The 23,425-nt window shown below is 35.6% G+C and overlaps 4 protein-coding genes and 1 non-coding gene across 5 annotated transcripts; 4 read left to right on the plus strand and 1 right to left on the minus strand.

The window, feature by feature from the left end:
- Nucleotides 1-24: 24 nt before the first annotated feature.
- Nucleotides 25-1,521, minus strand: LOC147288270 (FBD-associated F-box protein At4g10400-like). Its single transcript, XM_086240998.1, has 2 exons — nt 289-1,521; nt 25-195 (listed from the first exon to the last, which is right to left on the minus strand). Exons 1-2 carry the CDS (start codon nt 1,519-1,521, stop codon nt 25-27), a joined length of 1,404 nt encoding a protein of 467 aa, XP_086097124.1.
- Nucleotides 1,522-6,872: 5,351 nt separating this feature from the next.
- On the plus strand, nt 6,873-14,298 carry LOC147288271 (putative cyclic nucleotide-gated ion channel 20, chloroplastic). Its single transcript, XM_086239577.1, has 13 exons — nt 6,873-7,163; nt 8,010-8,361; nt 9,047-9,238; nt 9,829-9,927; nt 10,134-10,271; nt 10,658-10,906; nt 11,014-11,271; nt 11,950-12,095; nt 12,519-12,596; nt 12,916-13,045; nt 13,190-13,436; nt 13,585-13,735; nt 13,954-14,298. The coding sequence occupies exons 2-13, from the start codon at nt 8,026-8,028 to the stop codon at nt 14,087-14,089; spliced, it is 2,160 nt and encodes a 719-aa protein (XP_086095703.1). The 5' UTR covers nt 6,873-7,163; nt 8,010-8,025; the 3' UTR covers nt 14,090-14,298.
- Nucleotides 14,299-15,148: 850 nt separating this feature from the next.
- Nucleotides 15,149-17,888, plus strand: LOC147288272 (protein TIC 20-IV, chloroplastic-like). Its single transcript, XM_086239579.1, has 3 exons — nt 15,149-15,268; nt 16,667-16,809; nt 17,094-17,888. The coding sequence occupies exons 1-3, from the start codon at nt 15,213-15,215 to the stop codon at nt 17,759-17,761; spliced, it is 867 nt and encodes a 288-aa protein (XP_086095705.1). The 5' UTR covers nt 15,149-15,212; the 3' UTR covers nt 17,762-17,888.
- A 711-nt stretch (nt 17,889-18,599) lies between these two features.
- GAUT10 (galacturonosyltransferase 10) lies at nt 18,600-22,161 on the plus strand. Its single transcript, XM_086239578.1, has 2 exons — nt 18,600-19,072; nt 20,423-22,161. The coding sequence occupies exons 1-2, from the start codon at nt 18,923-18,925 to the stop codon at nt 21,869-21,871; spliced, it is 1,599 nt and encodes a 532-aa protein (XP_086095704.1). The 5' UTR covers nt 18,600-18,922; the 3' UTR covers nt 21,872-22,161.
- A 407-nt stretch (nt 22,162-22,568) lies between these two features.
- Nucleotides 22,569-22,640, plus strand: TRNAD-GUC (transfer RNA aspartic acid (anticodon GUC)). The gene has a single exon. It is a non-coding gene; the product is annotated as a tRNA-Asp (tRNA).
- The last annotated feature ends 785 nt before the right edge of the window (nt 22,641-23,425 follow it).

A 23,425-nucleotide genomic window follows, 5' to 3' on the forward strand; every position in this document is an offset into this window, starting at 1 on the left:
GCTCGATCATAAAGAATCTCCAAGCTAGGAATTCAATTTTATTGATAAAATCTCCAGAGCCGGTGTCATCCAACGTAATGAGTCCCTCAAGACAGAATCGTTCACCTCTGTTGAAGAATTTATCTCTATATGAAGATGCTTGAGATTAGGTAATGGTGGAGGGTAGGTCCTCATTTCTGCTGGAAAGATAATAACCTAGACCATTTGCCAAAAAACCAAAAAGAAATCAAAACAATATGAATTACAAAACTTGGAATAACACATATATAAAATTCTATTTAAACATACCTCGGCATAAGTAACAGACAGACTTAATTTGCTGGTGCCATAAAAGTTTACAAGAAACTTTCTCAGTGTATAATAATGAGTATGGAAGCAGGCTTGTTTGCTACTGTCCCAACGAAGTATGATTGTAGCCTGCGATAAATTTGGAGCATTCATGGAAAAGCCACTGGGCAGCGAATAACCATCGAAGCTAAAAGAACGTAGATTTGGAGTATTGATTGTGGTCTTCACACCAATTCCACAAATTACAATGTGTTTGAGGTACTGACTAAAGATGTTGATATGACCCTCGTCGTAGCATTCATGTAAAACCAAATGCTCTAGGATGGGAAATCTTGAATCGAGGTCCTCAAGCCATCGGCCTAAGTGGCGAACAGAGAACAACTCAAGATTTCTAAGTGTTGGACAAGTGGCATTACCATTGAAGTGTTCTTCTCTTAAAAAGTAGTCTTTTTGTTGTTTGGGTTCACCAAAGAATCTAAAGGATTCAAGATTCATAGCCTCAACTTGAACACCACCCATTTTGATAATCTCCAAAGATTTGAGAATGGAAACTGAAACTTTAAGAAACCATAAGTCCCAAGGGCCATCATAATGGGTTAATGAATTTAATGACAAGCACTCAATAGAAGGGCAGCCCGAAATCAAGTGCGAGAATGTGAATTTACTCAACCCCACGCCTTTGAGGGACATAGTTTTCAAAGAGGGAAGGCTTATAGGAGGATGAGTAGTGTCTTTTATTCTTACCTTCTCCAAATTTAGAATGGTTAAAGATTTTGCAGTGAGAAGTGTATGCCATAAGAGGTAGCGTTTGCGATTCATATTTCTAAAGCTCAAGTGCACCTCTTTAACGTTTCTCTCAACAGCAAAACTCAGCCACTTGTCTATGATTCTCGGGCCACCCAAGTATCTCATGCGAAGCCTGAATTTGTCCAAGTGCTTATCTTGCTTTCTGCTCTTCAAACAGCAGCCCAAGAAATTCATGAATTTTCTGCGTTCAAGTTTGTTGAGGCTGCCATCACCACAAGAGAATTTATCCTCTTCGAAATCTGCTAGGGAAACTGATCTAGACCAGACATGTGCCCATTGCTTGGAAACAAGGCTGGCCTGGATGGCCAGTTTAAAGGGAAGGAGTAGTAGGATTTGGTAGATAACAAGGTCCGGCAATTGGGAAGTGTATGTGCCCTCAGCCATGGACTTTTGGTAATTTTCATCATCATCTTCATTCTTTTTCATCTTTTTATTCATGTTTGGGCTGTTGTTGTCTGCTGCTTATCTTTTCTCAGCCATAATATATATGCGGATCGTCTCGTCTCTCGTAAACCCAATTTATAAGGACAGTCAGGCCTTCTGCAATTTTCAGAGACAAAAACAACACACACTGTGATTAAAGGCGATGAAAAAGAAGGTGATCGAGAAATATTAAGGAAAGTTACAGAAAAAAAAAAAAAAACTCACAAACCTTGAATACTCTATCTCGTCTAAAACCCTACCTTCTCTTTTATAAGCACAATATCGTCCTACATTCTAGTCCAAGCAAGGCAGCAACTAATGCAATGGTAAAGTTGGGTACCAAATGGACCAATTATGTTAACATTACAACTTTTTTTATCTAGGGTATAAACGACTATATTTCTAAAGAACGACTTGAGATGCCCCAATGATTTTAGGGCATCAATTAAGGGTATTTTAAATTCACCAATGTTTATACTTAGTAAGCGTCAAAACATGACTTGGAATGTTACTGGTACAATTTAAAATGCATTATAAACATTTAAAATACATCAAGTTACAAACTGAAATTTTTAAGGAACGACCTGAGATGCCTTAAGGAACGACTTGAAATGACCTAAAAAACAACTTGAGAAACTCTAGTCTATGACTTGGAAAACATCAAAACATGACTTAGAATGTCACTAGGTATAATTTGAAATGCACCAAAGATATAAACATTTAAAATACCTCGAGATACAAACTTAAATTCTCAAGAAACGACTTGGGATGCCCAAAAGCACAACTTGAGAAACTCTAGGGTATGACTTGGGAAACGTCAAAACATGACTTGAAATATCACTAGGTACAATTTGAAATGCACTAAGGGTATAAACATTTAAAATTCCTCGAGATACGAACTGAAATTCTCAAGGAACGACTTGAGTTGCCCTAAGAAAAGACTTCAGAAGCCCAAAAGCACGACTTGAGAAACTCTAAGGTATGACTTGGAATATCACTGGGTACAATTTGAAATGCATTATGGGTATAAACATTTAAAATCTATCGAGTTACGAACTGAAATTTTTAACGAACGACTTGAGAAACTCTGAAGTATAACTTTGGAAGCATCAAAACATGACTTAGAATGTGACTAGATACAATTTGAAATACATCAAGGGTATAAACATTTAAAATTCATCGAGTTACGAACTAAAATTTTCAAGAAACGACTTTGGATGCCCTAAGCAACTTGAAAAACTTTTGAGTATGACTTGGGAATCCTAAGTGTCGTTCCTGGGTGCTTTAAGGCATCCCAAGTCGTACTCTACTCTAGGTGCATTTCAAATTGTATCTAATAACATTCAAAATCATGTTTGGACGCTTCTTAAGTCATACTCTAAAGTTTCTCAAGTCGTGCCTTAGGGCATCTCAAATAGTTCATTAGGGCATCCCAAGTCGTTCGTTGAAAATTTCAATTCGTAATTTGAGGTATTTTTAATGTTTATACCTTTGGTGTATTACAAATTGTACCTAGTGACATTCCAAGTTATGTCTTTACGCTTCCCAAGTCATACCCTAAAGTTTTTTTCAAGTCGTGATTTTGAGCATCTGAAGTTGTTCTTTAAGGCATTCCAAGTCGTTCTTTGAGAATTTCAATTCGTATCTCAAGGTATTTTAAATGTTTATACCTTTGGTGCATTTCAAATTATACCTAGTGACATTCCAAGTCCTGTTTTGACGTTTCCTAAGTCATACCATAGAGTTTCTCAAGTCGTTCCTTAGGGCATATGAAGTCGTTCCTTAGGGCATCCCAAGTCGTTTGTTGAAAATTTCAGTTTATAACTCGAAGTATTTTAAATATTTATACTCTTTGTGCATTTCAAATTGTACCTAGTGACATTCCAAGTCATATTTTGACGGTTCCTAAGTCATACCTTATAGTTTATCAAGTTGTGCTTTTGTACATCTTAAGTCGTTCCTTAGAGCATCCCAAGTCGTTCCTTGAGAATTTCAATTCGTACCTCGAGACATTTTAAATTTTTATACTTTTGGTGCATTTCAAATTGTACCTAGTTACATTCCAAGTCATTTTTTGACGTTTTCCCAAGTCATACCCTAGAGTTTCTCAAGTAGTTCATTTGGGCATCTTAAGTCGTTTCTTAAGACATCCTTGTCATTTGTTGAAAATTTAAGTTCGTAACTCGAGGGATTTTAAATGTTTATACCATTGATGCATTTTAAATTGTATATAGTGACATCCAAAGTCATATCTTGAGGCTTCCAAAGTCATACCTTAGAGTTTTTCACGTCGTTCCTTAGAGCATCTCTAGTCGTTCATTATGGCATTTCAAATCGTTCGTTGAAAATTTAAGTTCGTAACTCGAGAGATTTTAAATTTTTATACCATTGATGCATTATAAATTGTATCTAGTGACATTCCAAGTCATTTTATATGGTTCTCATGTCATACCTTAAAGTTTCTCAAGTTGTGCTTTTGGGCATCTGAAGTCGTTCCTTAAGGCATCTCAAGTCGTTCCTCGATAATTTAAGTCTATACCTCGAGGCATTTTAAATTTTTATACTCTTGGTACATTTCAAATTGTACCTAGTGACATTTCAAGTCATGTTTTGACGTTTTTCAAGTCATATCTTAGAGTTTTTCAAGTCGTTCTTTAAGGCATATCCAGTCGTTCCTTAGGGCATCTATGTCGTTTGTTGAAAATTTAAATTTCTAACCCGAGAAATTTTAAATGTTTATACTCTTAGTGCATTTTAACTTGTACCTAGTGACATCTCAAGTCATGTTCTGATGCTTCGAAAGTCATACCTTAGAGTTTTTTAAGTCATTCCTTAGAGCATCTCAAGTCGTTCGTTGAAAATTTTAGTTTGTACCTCGAGGTATTTTAAATGTTTATACCCTTTGTGCATTTCAAATTGTACCTAGTGATATTTCAAGTCATGTTTTGACGCTTCATAAGTCATACCCTAGAGTTTCTCAAGTCGTTGCTTAAGACATCTCAAGTCGTTCATTGAAAATTTCAGTTCGTAACTGGAGGGATTTTAAATGTTTGTATCCTTGGTGCATTACAAATTGTACTTGGTGACATTCCAAGTCATGTTTTGACACTTCCCAAGTCATACCCTAGAATTTTTCAAGTCGTGCTTTTGGGCATCTGAAGTCGTTCCTTGGAGCATCCTAAATCGTTCCTTGATAATTTCAGTTCGTAGTTCGTATGATTTTAAATGTTTATACCCTTGGTACATTTCAAATTGTACCAACTGACATTCTAAGTTATGTTTTGATGCTTCCTAAATCATACCCTAGAGTTTCTCAAGTCATTCATTAGGGCATCTCAAGTCGTTCTTTAGGGCATCTCAAGTCGTTCATTATGTCACCTTATGTCGTTCGTTGAAAATTTCAGTTCGTAACTCAAAGGATTTTAAATGTTTATACCCTTGGTGCATTTCAAATTGTATTTAGTGGATATTCCAAGTCAAGTTTTGAAGTTTCCCAAGTCATACCCTAAAGTTTCTTAAATCATTCCTTAAAATACCAATGAAAAAATGGGGATATTAAGCCACAGATAAAGTAACATAGGCCATTGGGCCACATATAAAATACAACGGGCCAGTGAGCTGATTGTTTCACATTCTAATTTTTGAGCCATTGGAGAGAAGTCGGGTCTCAAAAAGTGACCCATGAATAAATTAGCTTAGTGAAAAGAGAAAAACTTACCTATCCCCGTGATTGATGATGTGGCATCACCACGGGAAAGATTAGAGAGTTTCAAATTTTAATGTATCAAAAGTCTCCTCTCTCTAATAGTGATGTCACATCACCTATCACATGTATAAGTAAATTTCTCTTTAGCGAGGATTGCTCTGTAATGTTTGCAAATGACATCCTCCTCCACCTCCTACAATCCAACACAACACAACCCACCCCCAATTCTTCATTCTATGTCTTATTCTTGACCAAAGCTAAATTCTCTAACAATGGTGTCCCCAAAACTGCATCACTCACCGGTCACCACGACACACAAACAACACAATGCCCTCTAGTTAAGATGTTGAGCAAATTTACTTACAAAAAGAAGGTGATAAGCAAATTTGTTCTCTACCAAAAAGACAATTGCTACAATGGGACCAATTAATAGGTGACATGTGGCTGCGGGAAGAAGTTAACCAAATCTAGTAATTACAACATTTATCCTAAACGAAATTAATTGGAAATCCTAAGTCTATAATTAATTGAAGTATTTCCCAAGAAGATTTCATGATCACTCCACACGACTACAACAACGCATTCTCCAAATTAAACAATTTTTTTCTTAACATTCTCTAACCAATTTGGAAATCTATTAGAGGTAGAGGATTTAGCTATCAATGGTATGAGTATCATAGATCCAATGGTCAAAATAGCAAGCCGGTAGGGCAGAAGTGCAGGCCTATCCAAGCTAATCCTCCAATATTTTTGTATTCAAATTCGGAGGAAACCTAGCTAGATCCTAAATTAAACTGATTTATGGTTCAATTACCAAACATTGTCAGACAACATCTGTTAAACAACCTATTGTTGCCGGAACAACAAATTTAAGTCCTTCATCAACATTTGCTGCTGAAATTTCGAGCATTAAAAGTTAGAAAAAAAATTCAGTGAAGTTAAGGTAATCTTAAATTTTTATTTAGTATTAAAACATTGATAAAAAAAAGTGAAGTTAAGGTAATCATAAAAAAAAAGTGCTGAATACTTTTCATCAAAGGAGGGAGTAGTGTTGTGTATATAATAATGAAATAAGACAACAGGGCTTTTAATTTTCTTATTTTTTACCTAACCAAATTAGGCAATGCACAAAAATCAAACAATTCACAATGACCAGGGAGATACAATTCCGGAAATAATTCCCACAATAAGTTCCCATAATAATTATTTATAGCCAATTGGCCATATCTCATCAAATTCGTTGAATAGAGTTTATCTCATTAAATTTTGATCTCCCATAAGTCATAACACATTTGGAAAAATTGAATTTTTAAATTTCCTCAAAACGCAAATGAAAAACTTTTTTTTTTTTTGTTCCAAAAAAAGAAAAGGCGTTTGGTCCTCGTGTCGTGTTGTACGAGCCGGAACTCTCAACGCGCCAAGACGGCAAGAGTGACCCATCGATATCTCCGTTCTCGTCACTTTCAATTTCGGTCCCAGTCAGTCACTCACATACTCACAGCTGACCAGAGAAACAAAAAAAAATATTGAACTTTTTCTTTTTGCATTTTTCCACACTTGGGACTTTGTATATCTGAACGAAATTAAGGCAAATAGAAACACGATTTTCAATAATTACATGCATTTGAAACCTTTCTCTAAACGGATACAAACTCATTTATTGGGGAAAGATTCCCAAATTTATTGTTTCCTGTTTTATAAGAATGGTTTGGTTGTTGCCTTGTTGGGTGCGAATAGAATTATACAAGACCAAGAGTCATTTCCTTTCTTTTATACCTACACATCACATGTTCATCCAAACACAAAGCCAAAAAAGACGTTCCTAATTTACATACTTAAATTGCTTTTAAATAGAGGGCATTGTGTTGTTTCTGTGTGGTGCTGACTGCTCAGTGATGCAGTTTTAGACACCATTGTTAGAGAATTCAGCTCTTACCAGGTTTGTTTCTAATCATTTAGTAGTTGTTTTGATTATTCAGAATCCATTTGTTTCACCTTTCTTTAATCTGTGCCTCAATGTATGCTACTATGATTTTTTGTGAAAACAGGGAATTAGAACAAATGTGTGTTTTTTTTTTTGTCTTTATTAATTTGTTGGTAATGTAATCACTTCATACTTGAATTGTGTTTTCCAGTGTGTTGACTTCGTTATCATTCTTCTTAGTGCTTGTTTGTTGTTTGGTTTTCTGAATCAGATCATAGATAACATTACTGAGTAAGAACTGAAATTTTAACTTAACACTGAGTAAGAACTGAGATTTGAGGAGAGGATGCATGAACTCAGATTATGATGTTGTTCCATATGGAGATACTTATGTTTAGGGATTTTTCATTTGAGGCGAATTGTCTCTAGAAACAAGAATGATTTGAAAGTTGTGCTTAGATACATACTAATTTCTGCGATGATCTGCATATAAAGCATAAGCTTGAATAGAAACTATATTCAACCGAAAACATGTAATCCCTGTGATACCACCCTTGTCAATTATTGGAGAGGCTTACTTAATTATCATGATATACTGATAAGGAAAATTGAATGGTGTATGCGAAGGTCTGAAACTTTCAAGGGCCGCCCAGTTTCAGTTGGCATGTGCTGCACTTATTTTCCACAACATTTGATAGTTAAAATCACTTTAGTATTTAATGGCATTTCAGATTACAATAATTCTGATTCTGCCTTATGTGTTCCTGACCTCCTATATAATTAAACTGAAATCCATTTTGCATATTTTTATAGTATTAGTATGTCTGTTTTGTTTACTTTTTGTTATTTTCCTTTTTGTAGGTTTTCGTCATGACAAATGGCTGATTTAGAAAATGATGATGTACCAATGCTACCTTCGCAATTATCAGATGAACTTGCAGACTCTCAATTCCAGAAATTTGCATACACTTCTCAGAATACATCAAGTTCCATTCTTTTGAATTCCATGGAATCCAGTGGAACCAAAAGTAACCTTGTAGACCATACAGGTTCCTTACAGAGTGAAAGAGAAAGTCCATTCATGCATGCATGTGTTCCATTCCAGCAGTTTAGAACGTGCAGTGATCCTTATTGCACAATTTGCTCAACTTGTCACAGTATAAAATCAGCTCATCAGGAAAACACCAAAGCTTCAAGTTTTTTCAGTGCTAAGGTTTTTTTCATTCTTCCGCTAGAGTTAATTCTTTTTCTGCATTAGGTGTTTAATTATGAGGGTTAATTCTTTATGTATTTTATTTGTATGTATGAAAACCATAATGATGCATGGTTATTTTTGCTTTTGTACGTAAACCATAATGTTTAGTTATTTCACTTCTATTTCTTTTGATTCAGAGCAGAGGCTCAGCCTCTCTTGAAGGTGGTAGTGATGTTGTTTATTGTCTGTTGTCTGGTTATGTCATCAAAGGCAGTGATGATTGTTTCTGTCTGTTGTCTTGTTGTGTCATCAATTACTTTATCTTCAGTTGATCATTGACTTGTACATTGTGTAGTTGCTTTTTGCCCTCTGGCCTTTTGTTCTCTCTCCTTGGAAGTTCATTGGTGTCACCTTTTGAATTGATGACTTGTTACAATGGGAAGTTTGGTAGTGGAGGGGGATTAGTATCTTGGAGATTAGTTCCATCTATTTCAATTTGCGTGTTCCCTGTTTTAATAAGGCCTGTATTCTTTGGTTGTGTTTTCCTTACAAAAAGAAAGAAAAGAAGTCCAAGGAAAATTCCTTATGGTCGACTTTGTAATGTCTTATTGTCTGTATGCTTAACCATGTAGACTGCTGTTAATGTATTTACTAACTACGAAACTTATGCAGTTTCAGTTTTGTGATTTGTGATTTTCTGCAGCTCCATAATGCTTTCTATGGTGATGTTAAGGGCTGGTTCAAAAGATCTTTTTCTTTTCTGCATCCATATATTCCAGGAGTCATGAAACCTCATACTAAGGTTGTACGACAATGGAACAAGTTCTTTGTCATAGCTTGCTTGGTGGCGATTTTTGTAGACCCTTTGTTTTTCTTCTTGTTATCTGCACAACAGGTTTGTTTTTCTTCTTTCTGAACAACAGTTTAGCTCTTCTATTGTTCTTTTTCTATAAACACACATATTACAGTTTGGAATTATCATCGTTTCTCATTGGTTTTGCACTTTGAATAATTTAAAATCAATGTTTTCTCCAACTTTTTAATTGGGCTCTCTGTCCAAAAAAAAAAGGGGCCCTAAACATTTGTTGGGGAGGCCTATCTTTTTCTTTATGTTTTTGGAGTCACTTTAATATGATATATATGTTTGCATTAAACGATTGAATATATACAGAGATAAACATGCTTTGAATCCTGAAACTACCAAATAATGTGGTTTTATGATCAGAATGCGCTAGATCTGGGAGTTAAATAGTTCTTCTGCATAGGGCCTGGCCCATGCTTTTGACACTGAAACTTTGACAAATATTGCTTCCAACAAGAATGCTATGCAACTTCTTTTCCATTTATATATGGTCTAGTGAAGGAACTGTAAGAGCATGATGGCGCAGTATCAAAGAGTTATTGATTGTTTGATAAATGCTTTAGATGCAAATGGTGTTTCCTCCTCTGTTAATTTTGTCTGGTATCTACATTCTTATAATGCAGGATAACAAGTGCATAGTTATCAACTGGCCCATGACCACAACAATAGTAGTTTTCAGAACTATGACTGACTTAGTATACTTTTTGGACATGCTTCTTCAGGTAACAGCTTCACCCTCCTTTTAGAATTGTCTGTTTTATGAATATATGGTTATTAATTTGGTAGCTCAAAATAAATATTTCTTCTTTTGGGTCATATGTTAGAACCTTGATTGTTTTAAAATTTTTATTATTGAGAAAAAAATTTTCAAGATGGTTTACAATCTAATTTTAGTCTTCACTAATGTATCAAAATTGACTTCTGGCAGTTTAGGTTGGCTTATGTGCCTCCTGAGTCTAGAGTGGTTGGTGCTGGAGAGATAGTGGACAAACCAAAGAAAATTGCTCTCAATTACCTCCATGGATACTTTATTGTTGACTTATTTATTGTTTTACCACTTCCTCAAGTAACTCTCTCTCTCATTTTCTTTTCTGGCATTAACCTACTTATTTGATATGTTTGATGTGCAATTATTTGAATTAGATCTTTGAGCTTCATGTGTCCAACACCCCCCCCCCCCCCCGCGCCAAAAAAAATAAATTTATGTGAGGTTAAGGATTTTCCTTTTTAACTACCCTGTTTATCTAATCTTTAAGCTGATACTTAGATCATTCTAATAATACAAGTTAAATGATATTCTGCCTTTTTATTTCTATAATTAGTTTTGTTTTTTTGTTTATGTTTCCTGTATCCATCATTTTGTCTACAAACGCCACCATGTGATGGTACATGCTTCTTTTATATTATTACTCTCCTGTTGCTATGAGCTAGTAGATTTAAATTTTTTTTCAGATCATAATATTGCAAGTTCTACCGAAAAGTTTGGGATCATCTGGAGCAAATCTTGCAAAGAATCTTCTACGCATGGCAGTTCTTCTTCAGTACATACCCAGGTTGTATAGGTTTCTACCTCTGCTTGCTGGCCAGACTCCAAATGGCTTCGTCTTCGAGTCAGCATGGACAAATTTTATAATAAATCTTCTCTCTTTCATTTTGTCTGGCCATGTTGTCGGGTCCTGCTGGTACCTTTTTGGCTTACAGGTGTGTGGAGGAGCTTTTATTATTTAAAGATTTGTGTTGAACTTACATGCATGAAGAGTTCCTTTATTTGTTTAATTCCTCTTTTTTACTCCTCTTTCTTGTTCCAGAGGGTTAATCAATGTCTTCGAGATGCCTGCCGTAACTCTGGAATCCTTTCATGCTCAAGATTCATAGATTGTGGGCAGGGTAGTACTAAAAATTTTGCTTCGGATCCATCGTGGCCTAGATGGAAAAACAATGAGAATGCTACTGCTTGTTTTACTGAAGAGGGTTTCTCCTATGGAATCTACGTTCAAGCTGTCAATCTCACTACAGAAGATAGCATAATAACTAGATATGTATATTCACTGTTTTGGGGATTCCAGGTACCTCACAAATCACACCTTATCTTATGCTGTGTGTACTAGAGATATCTCCGACTGTTGGTATACTCATAATATATTTCCATACTTGGCTAATTGTACTCATGCTGCCTATACATGTGTGTGTAATATAGAATTCACCTTCCTTTCTACTTTTCTGTTGTGAAGATTCTAGTCAAACAAGTTTTAGGATACAAAGATGGTGAGAAAACAATCATCAAGATTTATATGTGGGAAAGTTTCCAAGTGTACTATGGTTCCACTGGCATTTGACAATACTAATCTATTCCATAAAGCTCATTTCCTGACAAAATTCACAGAAGGCCAGAAATGAACTGACACACCATAGAAGTGAATTTGCCTCTGCAAATTTTATTTTGTTATCATCATTGTGACAATTCAGCTCCCCCCCACACACACACACCCAATTTGGAGAGACTAAAAAAAAATAATAATTATCTAGTATAAAGAGTTAGTTTGGTATAATACTCCTCAAAATGATTGATAGCAATTAGCAAGTCTATATGATGATTTGGTCAATTTCATTAGGCCAAAGTGCACTTTTGGTCCCTGTACTTTCACGAAGATTCACTTTCGTCCCTGTTCTTTTAATTTTATTATGACTCCTTGAATTAAATTTACCCCTTCTGATGACATATTATCTCCCGTGATTTTATGAAGCAAATCAGCACTCTGGCAGGAAATCAAATTCCAAGCTATTTTGTTTGGGAAGTCCTCTTTACCATGTCAATTGTTGGACTGGGCCTCTTGCTCTTTGCTCTTCTCATTGGAAATATGCAGAATTTTCTTCAGTCTCTTGGACGGAGGTACTACTTTCCACTACTTTCTGCTTCTTAAGTCTTCTACATACTAACAGTAGTATCTAACATTGCAGAATGGCCCATTTGAATAAAATGTAAGGGTAATACCAATAAAAAACATTGTCCTGTACATTTGAAAAATAAATTATTGTCACATTGCAGTAACTCTAGAAAAATAATTTCATAACAGTAGGATGTCATTTATGGTTGTCTGTATATTCAGTTCTTACGTGTCAATATAGTTATACTGAAAGTATGTCACTATGCATTACTTTCAGACTATATTATGTACCTGTGAAATTTCAGACTTTGTTATAGACTTATAGTTCAATTCCCCTTTGATTTTTTTTTAATGTGCTCTTTCTCATTTCTTTATTTCCTCTCTTTTCTTCCCCCCACCACCCGTTTTTGGGATTTTTTCTCTTTCAGGAGATTCGAGATGTTATTGCGACGTCGTGATGTTGAGCGGTGGATGAGCTATCGGCACTTGCCAGAAGAACTAAGAAGGTATACTCTTATTGTAATTTTGTTTTATATCCTAATCACCAAATGGTGTAACTTTCTCCTTGTTAGATTACGTTTGTGCTTCAAAATTTTGGCTTTTGGCACCATAGTGTTTGATGGCAACTCTGCTGACAATAATATTATAGAACTGTTTTGAATTAAACTTCAAGTGAGCTCTAGATATGTTAGTTTGAACATTTATAATTATTAATTTGTACGTATTGAACTCTAAGCACATAATATGTTCATGAAAAAACTTATATGTCAAGTCTGTTATGTGGCTTTTATTCGCAATTTGACCCATATATTGGCCATGGTGTAGGCAAGTAAGGCAAGCTGAACGGTATAATTGGTCTGCCACTAGAGGTGTAAATGAAGAAGTGCTTTTGGAGAATTTGCCTGAAGACCTTCAAAGAGATATAAGACGCCATCTCTTCAAATTTGTGAAAAAGGTAAGATGTGCTTGTTGATGAGGTCATCTCATAAACTCTCTATTGATTCCATTAAAATGATGTGCATTGTTTGAGGCAATGCTGATCTTGATATGATAATTACTGGCTCCATGTTTGTACCGATAACTGACAAGAAAATTGCAGGTTCGGATTTTTGCCCTGATGGATGATCCTATCTCAGATGCACTTTGTGAGAAACTAAAACAAAAGACATACATCAAAGGAAGCAAAATTTTGTATCCAGGAGGTCTGGTTGAGAAGATGGTTTTTATTGTGCGTGGAAAAGTGGAGAGCATTGGGGAGGATGGGATTGTTGTTTCCTTATATGAAGGGGATGTCTGCGGTGAGGAACTTCTCACATGGTGTCTCGAGCATCCTACAATAAACAATGGTATTATTTTGATGGTTGTCCACCTGTGTACACTATTCTAATTAATGAAGGGTCTTCTGGACTCATAGTAGTAGTAGTGAGATATATGCCTGAATGTACCAAAACATACTTATTCAACATGTTTTTGTTGGGTGGATGGGCAAAAAAGTGAGGATCCCTGGTCGTAGATTGCTCAGCAACAGAATGGTAAGGTGCTTAACTAACGTAGAAGCATTTTCACTCCGAGCTGCAGACCTTGAAGACTTCACCAGTCGCTTTGCAAGATTCTTGCGAAATCCACGCGTTCAAGGAGCCATAAGGTTTGACTTTCTTGTTTTCTATGTGATATAGCTGCTTTTTGCTCTCATTTTGTTAAGCTCATTACTAGTGATTGAGTTCATTGTCTAGACTCTAGAAATGCCAACAGCATTGTGAGAACCATGTAGATTACCATCAGTATTTGTATTTCTCAATTTAGAAGCAAGTAAACTCTTTGTTTAGGTGCTTGATGAATAGTGTGGTCTCTGGTTTTCTATAGGTACGAGTCACCGTATTGGAGAGGTCTTGCAGCAAAGCGAATTCAAGTGGCATGGAGATACAGAAAGAGGCGTTTAAATCGTGCAAGCCCTTCTCACTCATCCTACTCATATCATCAACTCAACAGGACTTGTTGAGGCCTTTTTAAGGATACTAGGGAATGCTAGCTTTGGGGGGTTTGCTGAATCAGTTACTGAAACGCACCGTATCCTATGCAAATCATCTTCTGAACCAAAACCAAACCCCCGGATAAATGTAAAATCACCATTATTTAATATCTGGAATTGCTGGAGGATTATTATTCTATTTATTATCGGTTGGAACTTGGAAGAGTCCAGAACGTCAAAATTTCATTTATTTCTTTTTCTATTTCCCTCCTACCCTAAAATAAAAAGAATCTTTTTATATTTCCCATGGTGCCCATTATTTGCTATTTTTACAAATGAGACAAGGTTCTCTTGGTAATTTGCTTACTTACTCTTGATTGGCATTTTCTTTGAAAATCTTGTCGTTCTCAATTTATAAAAAGATTTTTTTTTTTTTTTACAAGTTACTTCTAAATATAATTGTCAAACAAAAATAAAAAATTATAATCATGAAAAAAGTAAAATGATTATTGTTATGGAATGCTACTCACTTAATTTAAGATAATGCATTTACTTATCAAATAATGCCTCCAATTTTTTGAGAGTTGTCAAATGGTGAGAGTAGATGAGATAATGATTTGATTTTCTTCTAATATAATAAAAAAAAATAATGTGTCAAATAAAATTTAATGTGTGTTGTACTTTTTTTTTTAAATAAACAAACTCATCATTAAATGAAACCTCCTTTTCATCACCAACATTTATTTAGATTATTAATGTAAAGGAGATCATTCTTTCATATTTGAGTTTTTTTTTTTTTTGGACTACTAAAAAGCTAAATACTACTAGACTAAAAAAAAGAAAAGAATACAAGAGTTTTATTTATTTATTTATTTTAAAACATATATCGTATAATATGCTACCGCCCACTAGAAAAAGTGAAAATCCGCACCGACTCAGAAGTTCCGGTAATATAAAAAAAGGCCCTGAGGATTTCAAAATAAGAGTTTTGGCCACATTCTTGCATGGAAAGTAAAGTAGACGGCGCCGAGTTGAAAACACGGGAAATTATATTTTGGAAATGATCTGAAAGTTGCTCTTTAAGTTCGAAAACAATCATTTATCTTTTCACGTTTTCTAGTTTCCAAACTCCAATTTAGTAAAAAGAGAAGCCATGGCGACCGCCTTGGGCAGCCGCCTCAGCATCCTTGCCTCACCTGCTGCTTCATGGTACGCTCATTCTTGAACCTACTTTTCTCCTCATAAAACACAACCAAAATAAGAATGAAAAAACGAAAAAAGAAAACGAAACGAGAAAACGTTTTGTTATCCTTAAAATTGTTTCTTATGTGAAATGAAAAATTTAGAGGAAGAAAACTAGGTTTAAAAAAAAAAAAATATTTAATTTTGGTTTTTTCCTTGGCGTTTTTTCTTTTCGATTTCCTTGGCCCGTTCGGTATCATTTTCTAAAAGCATTGTTGTAAAACATTTTTGCAAAAATGAAAATGAGAAAATGTGTTTGGTAACTGCATTTCTGTTTTATATGATTTGAATCAGTTATATAAATTTTGGTTGCCTAGGAAATTGTTTTTGTATTTGTAGTCGGTATTTAAGCACTCTTCATGTGAGCTTGAATTCAAGGTTGAAAAGTAGGTTTGGTTAAGTATCAATTTACCCTTTTCTGTGTGTCTGAATTAGAGTTATATAACATATTGCAAATATTATGGCCCATTTGAAGCAGAGTGAGTTTTTTTTTTTTATTAAGCTTTTTCCCCTGTCATGTTTGCAGGGGGCTTCCCTTAGCTAATGTTTGAAGCCTTGTCAATTTATCTCATAGCTACTTGCGAAAAGGTTATCATAAATTTGGTTCAGTTTAGATTCTTTAGAGGATCAGGGAGACTTTGCAATACATTAATGTGTTGTGTTGGAAATTTAGAACATGCTTTGTAGGTAGACCAAATTCTTTCATAGGGAAGGCATATAAGTCTTTGGGGTATTTGGTTAAAGTGCTGATTTATCTCTATTGGCTTCTGGGAGTGGAGCACTCTCTTACTCAAAATTTTCTGGTATCTACTATCTACAAAAGAAAAAAATAGTGGGTGCTAAAATAAAAAATAGATGGCTTCTTGATGAGATAGTGGTTACGAAACAAATGGAGAGGCCAATAGGCCATGTTTGTACTCTTACAATCAGCAGGGCCATGCCGTACATGGTTCCAAATAAAATTGAAGACAGTTTTTTGAGTCTCTAATTGGAAAAAGAAATGATGATGGAGATATAGATATAGTTCTTATGGAATTGTAATGCTAGAGATTCTGTGAGACCCTGTTATTGAGCCATGGAAGACAGATTCTTACTGCTTAGATTTTTCTTGAGTATTTTTACTCAGATGGGACAGTTTTGTTTTCCTATTGTCTTGAGATCCACCTTATTGCTAAGGGTCTGAATGATTTAGGATGTATCCCTCATGTGTTTTATTATGTAATAATTAATAAAACTTATAGTTTTCCATAGTAGAGAAAATTATTTAGCAGCATTCTATCCATGAAGCAAAAGGGTTCTTATGTTATGATTCTTTCAACTGCTCCTAACCCGCATGTTAAATATATTGTATTGGTCTTTTACTAGGTACAAGGATGTGAATCTAAAAAGACACAACAAGCCCAACAGGGTTTCATGCACATCTAACTTGAATGCAAGGCCTATAATTTTGTCAAGCAGCAGAAGTCTACAACAACCTAATCTCGATCTGCATTCCTGGTCTTCCAGGGGTATATCAAATTTCTTGTCAAGCATCATTCTTGTTTCTATTACAAAAGGTTAAATTGAAATAGAAAGATGCCATCAGGTCAATCTGTGGTCTTGTGGTAAAGAGGCGTAGATCCTAGAAACTAATTTGAAACTAAGATATGCTGTTTTTGTTCTGATAGCTTATTTTATTTGGTATGTATGAAGTCTCATTTTCTTCCCATATGGGTATGAATTGCATATACTTGCATAAGAGCATCTTAGAGATGGTTTATATTCATGTAGTTCCCAAATTTGTAACTTTCAGGATTGCCAGGTTTGCACCTTTCTGCCGCATCTTCCACATTGCTAAGGGGGGATCAAAGTGGCTTGTCACACCAAATATCCCCTTTACTCAGACCGCGCAAGTCTTCGACATTGGCACAAGCAAAAAAGGATAATTCATTCAATTTACCAACTTTACCTTTCCCGAAATTGACTGAGAAGCCTGAATGGTGGTGGAGAACTTTAGCATGTCTCCCATATTTAATAGCTTTGCAGATGTCTGATACTGGGTTTTATCTTCAACCCTTCGCAGAACACTATGAATCCTTTGGAGATTTGGTTTATTATGTCCCAGGAGCAATAAAGAGGTTACCATATTGGTTCACAATGTTATATTTCTTTGGGGCATATTTTGGAGTGGTGAAGAAGAAAGACTGGCCTCACTTCTTTAGGTATCATGTAATCACGGCCATGCTATTAGAAACTTTGCTTCAAGTGGTATGGTATTCAAGCAATTTCCTGCCGCTTATACACTTCAATGGTACGTTCGGCATAGAATATTGGGCAGTCGTGGCGTTTGTGTACATTTTCATCTTGTTGGAGTGCATAAGGTGTGCTCTTTCTGGCAAGTATGTTAAACTCCCATTTGTTAGTTATTCCGCTCTAGTCCATACTCTGTTTCAGGTAGAAGGATACCATAAGCCTTTTTGAAGAGTATCATTTAGGTCCCATTATCAGTTAGATGCTCTTTTAGGTTTGTCAGTGTCCCCATTAAAAATGAAACAAAGTTATTTATGTCATTGTTGTGATAATTTTATGTTATATATTGCAAGCCTCTGTTTTGATAATCTGATTGGTCATCGAATGAGAAGGAGAATTATTACTGTGTATCAACATTTTGTTTGGTCCATTTTGTCTGTTTATGTACTGTTTGCCCTCCCTTTTGGCTCTGTTAGGAAATATTTTCATGACCAAAAAACATTTAAAAGTAAAATAAAACAGGCAACAAAAAGATCGGATTTCTTAACAATGTTGAAAAATGAAAACCTTAAATTCAAAAAGGGAAAAACATTCAAGAATTTGATATTTTTGGTTCAAATTAAGCACAACAATGATACAAGCCTACACCTCATCGACATTAACTGTGATTAAACTTTTTTTAAACGATTAACATTTCCGCGATGAATCACTTATCACTATTCCATATTAAAGTTAGCATCTCAAGCTCAATGTGAATGCTAGAAATCAAAATGTCTCTTTTTATTTTTATTTTTTCATGTGAGGAATTAAATGTATTTTTTATCTGGGTTAAATGTCCAGTGTATATAATATGCTTCGTCTCAGAGAGTAACCCTCGCATTAAGGTAGGGCCGTAGGGGCAAGATTAATGAATTAATTAATTATCTATTCATCTCATGCCCAAAGAAGGAATTAAAAAAAGAAAAAAGAAAAAAAAAAAACAGTGAAAGAATTCAATCAGCTGGCGTGAAGCATTAGATTATGAGATTTTAGACAAATCCAAGAAGCCGTGCCCACACACTCCACACAATTATACAAGCTAGCTCCCAACCGTCGTTGTCTGTCTGCAAACGTAGACTGACAAAGACAAGCTTCTCCTCCATTCTTACTACATTGTCATTACCTTCCAGTGTTCGCTAGATCTTCGCCCCTTCAAAACCCAACACAATTCAACCCTCACAACCCCAATTCTCAATCCCAATAATCCTCTCAAGTCTCCCCATAAGATCCAATCCATTCCCTCAAATTTGATCCCACCTCGCGATCCGATCACTCAAATAATCCACACCGCTGCTACTTTCTCGGGAAACAAACGGATTTCCATTCTTCCTTCAGATTTGGAATCGGTGGAGAATGAGGCGGAGGGCCGCGGACTTTCGGAGGCCCTTGAGGAGGCGGTTTCCGAATGCCTTGTGGTGGGCACTGTGTGGGGTTGCCGTTTTGCTCTTCATTTTCACTTTGACCAAAGAGAATCAGATTGAGTCCCGCCCTGCCATAACCACGGTATGCTTCTTCATTGCCCTTTTGCTTTGTTTATCAAGTTGTTGGGTGTTTGAGCTCTGTTTGATTCCTTGGAAAGTGAGGGCATTTGAGTATTGGTTTTTGGGTTTTTGAGTAACTTGGGAGTTCAGGGTACGAAAAGCTGAATTGGGTTGTGAATGGAACTGTTGAATGGTTTGATGGGAATGTAGTTTTCAGTTCAGGAGCTAAAACAACAAAAAGATGCAAACTTTAAAATTCAAGTTTCTTTTTCTTTTATATTCGGTGTTCATGCGAGACATTGAAGTGTTATTTAGTTGGGATTTAGCTTGATCTAGACGTCATCTCACATGATCTTATCATATCCAAGTTTTCCTGGAATGGGTTAACGATCAGACATCTCCTTTCCATGTTATAGGAGTAGAGTGCACAAAATTTATTTGCGAACAAAACCCATTACTGCTCACTGTCTATACTGCTATTATGTGTATGGTGTACCTATGACATAGAAATAAAGCAGGGAACTAACTACTACAACTATAAATTAGTATTATGTGGATTGTCGCAAGGGATTATACCAGAAGAGTAGTAAAAGAATTATTGGTTTGTGTAAGGGATTGCAGTGTCATTTGACTGAAATGTTATGTAAAGGGAGGAGATGGATTTAAGGTATACGATAATATGCCAACTTGTATTGACCAGGGAATTGTGATAGTTGCCCACATTAATTGCATTTTAGGGGCTTAGTTTTATTGAATGATATGGATGCACCTGGTTAATTGTCTTTCTGAGTGTTTCAAGTTTTCAAACTAGTATGGTCGTATTATGGATCTTTGCAAAATTTCTACAGTTGATTATTGAAAAAATAAAACAAACTCTAGAAATTTTATTATCATCACAAAGTCAAGGAACATTTGTTTAGATGTCATTGTAAAGTTACTTGGAAGAAGGAATGTATGGTGTCCAGAACAGAAATTTTAAGACTACACATCACTCTTAAATGTGGCATGGTGAGAGTTAACTCATACAGACAACTAATTGGACTTGATAATCTACTTTCAAATGAAAGTAGTGCTTAATTTTCAGACTTGATGTTGATTTTCAATTAATAGAACTTCAGTAAAAATAAGAACTCTCTCTAAATCCCAACATGCTGTATTGGAATTGTATCATGACACAAATCATGTGGTCTGGATGCTAGATTGCTTGGAACCTGGTCTTATCTGGTGGCACCATTATCATCCTTCAAGCTTTTGGAGGACAAATTAAATTTTTGTTTCATTCTTTTCTGTTGCAGAGGAAATGATAGATATTCCATTTTTCCCATTTTCTTTTGCAAAATTAAGATAATATGTGCTTGTCTTCCTTTTGCAGAGATACAGGCATGATAGGATTATGGAAGGCCTTAACATTACTGAAGAAATGTTGAGCCCTAAGTCAGTTGCCAGGCAACTCAGTGACCAAATTTCGCTGGCAAAGGCTTTTGTTGTGATTGCCAAAGAAAGCAACAACCTTCAATTTGCTTGGGAATTAAGTGCCCAGATCCGCAATTCGCAGATCCTGCTGTCAAATGCTGCAACCAGGCGAAGTCCTCTGACAATTACAGAATCAGAAACTGCAATCCGTGATATGGCAGTTGTACTGTACCAAGCCCAGCAGCTCCATTATGATAGTGCAACCATGATCATGAGACTGAAAGCCAAAATCCAAGCTCTAGAAGAACAGATGAGTTCTGTGAGTGAGAAAAGCTCAAAGTATGGGCAAATAGCTGCTGAAGAAGTCCCAAAAAGTCTCTACTGCCTTGGTATTCAGCTGACTAGTGAATGGTTCAGAAACCCAAATATACAGAGGAAGCCTAAGGACAGGAAGCAAATAGACATGAAACTAAAGGATAACCATCTCCACCATTTCTGTGTCTTCTCTGACAACATCCTGGCAACTTCAGTTGTGGTCAATTCAACTTCTATTAATTCCAAAAATCCAGATAAGGTTGTCTTCCATCTTGTAACGGATGAAATCAACTATGCCGCAATGAAGGCCTGGTTTTCTATAAACAGCTTTCGAGGAGTGATCGTCGAGGTTCAAAAATTTGAGGATTTTACATGGCTAAATGCTTCTTATGTTCCTGTGCTTAAGCAGCTCCAAGACTCTGAAACTCAAAGTTATTATTTTTCTGGACATAATGATGATGGTCGGACGCCAATCAAGTTTCGGAACCCAAAGTATCTTTCTATGCTTAACCATCTGAGGTTTTATATTCCAGAAGTTTTTCCTGCCCTGAAGAAGGTGGTATTTCTTGATGATGATGTTGTGGTTCAGAAGGATCTGTCTGGTCTGTTCTCCATTGATTTGAATGACAATGTCAATGGAGCAGTGGAGACATGCATGGAGACATTTCACAGATACCATAAATATCTGAATTACTCTCACCCTCTCATAAGAACACATTTTGATCCTGATGCATGTGGATGGGCATTTGGGATGAATGTTTTTGATTTAGTACAGTGGAGGAAAAGGAATGTAACTGGCATCTACCACTACTGGCAGGAAAAAAATGTAGATCGGACATTGTGGAAACTTGGCACATTGCCACCTGGATTGTTGACGTTCTATGGATTGACAGAACCTTTGGATCCCTCATGGCATATTTTAGGTTTGGGCTACACAAATGTTGATCCTCATTTGATAGAGAAGGGTGCTGTGCTGCACTACAATGGAAACTCAAAGCCGTGGTTGAAGATTGGGATGGAAAAGTACAAGCCTCTTTGGGAGAAATTTATTGATTATAGTCATCCTTTATTGCAACGATGCAATTTTCATTGATTCCAGACATGGATGTTTCTACTCTACCACGGCGGATTTGGTGCACAAGGAGACGTAAATTCTTTTGGGATCAGGAATGCTTGTATGATTTTGCAAGATCAGGCATGGGGAGTAGTTGTAAGATGGGTATTTCTTTTTCTAGTTATGTTGTAGTATAGATGATTTACTTAATATAAATCATTCAGAATTGTTAATGCTAACCACTATTCTTGGAGAACAACTCTGCTGTATCTGTGGTACAGTCTTTACTTAATATAACTTAATATAATTTGATCTCTTTTGCAGCAGTACATAGGATTTTGCCAGGTTTTCTTTTACTGGTATGGGTTGAGGCCAAGTTCTAGAGGATGTCTCACATTCTATTTAATTTAATGAATGATTTTCAATTCCTTGTGGAATTGTAATTGAGTTATATTCTTTCACCTCCTTACAATGTATTCTTTCAAGTTTCAACTACATCGGTGCAACCATACAGGAATGAAAAAATGTAAAGGCTAACCAGTAGTGCTTCTATCTTTGGTTATCATGCTACTCAGTTCCAATTGATTGACGGATGGCAAGACATTTCAGGTTACTTCAATTCACGGCCTACCAAAATCCTGCTTAGCCTAAGCTATAAAACTATAATGTGTATACTATTTTGCATGTCTTGTAATAAACGTATAAATATATTAAAATAGCCATCGAGTGCAAGCAAGTCGTTGTAGTATAGTGGTAAGTATTCCCGCCTGTCACGCGGGTGACCCGGGTTCGATCCCCGGCAACGGCGTTTCCTTTTTTTTTTTTTTTTTTGGCTTTTGAACGTTTTTGTCAGTTTCTATAGAAAGCAATGACCACAAGAGAAAAAAAAAAAAAAAAAAAAACTGGTTTCTATGAGAAGCTTTCGGATCAGAGTTTTGGCAGACCAATGAAATCTAGTTTTTACGTCGTACTTTAGAGGCTTAATCTGATCAGGTTTTATCTGTGATGATGTGAATTGTTGTGAACCCAACCCAACAACTTATCACCCAAAATTTGACTTTTTTCACAACATCCATATCGATGTTGACTGAGCAATTTAGACTTGATGAGCATTGCGATTGAGTACCATACGTGATTGCTCGTCAACTTGTCATGGTGATTGGTGAGACTGGTGAGTCATATGTTTTTTATATAATTTATTTTCTTAATAGAAAATTGTGATTAAATACTAAATTCAAATAATTTTTTAGTATAGCATGAATACCAAATTTAAATGTAATTTTTTTGATTATGTCACAAATATATTAGTCTCTTTGATTTGAGCCTTTTATATTTGATATTTTTGTCTTTTAGTTCACATATGATAGGTGTTAGTTAAAATTTATAAGGTTTTGACAAAATTGTCCTTGAGCCTTTTATATTATTTTGAAATTTGCTAATGTAGTCTCAACTTCACATTTAGTTGTAACTGTACAACACTCATAATTTCAAATTTAGGTATGACTGAACGACAGTCATATCTAAGTTGTGAGACAGTCACAGTTAAGTTGTGACTTAATTGAATATTTTTAGAGAAATTATACAACAACATAA

The sequence above is a fragment of the Dryas octopetala genome, chromosome 4 (assembly GCF_963921425.1).
Source record: "Dryas octopetala chromosome 4, drDryOcto1.1, whole genome shotgun sequence".
NCBI classification, from domain to species: Eukaryota; Viridiplantae; Streptophyta; class Magnoliopsida; order Rosales; family Rosaceae; genus Dryas; species Dryas octopetala.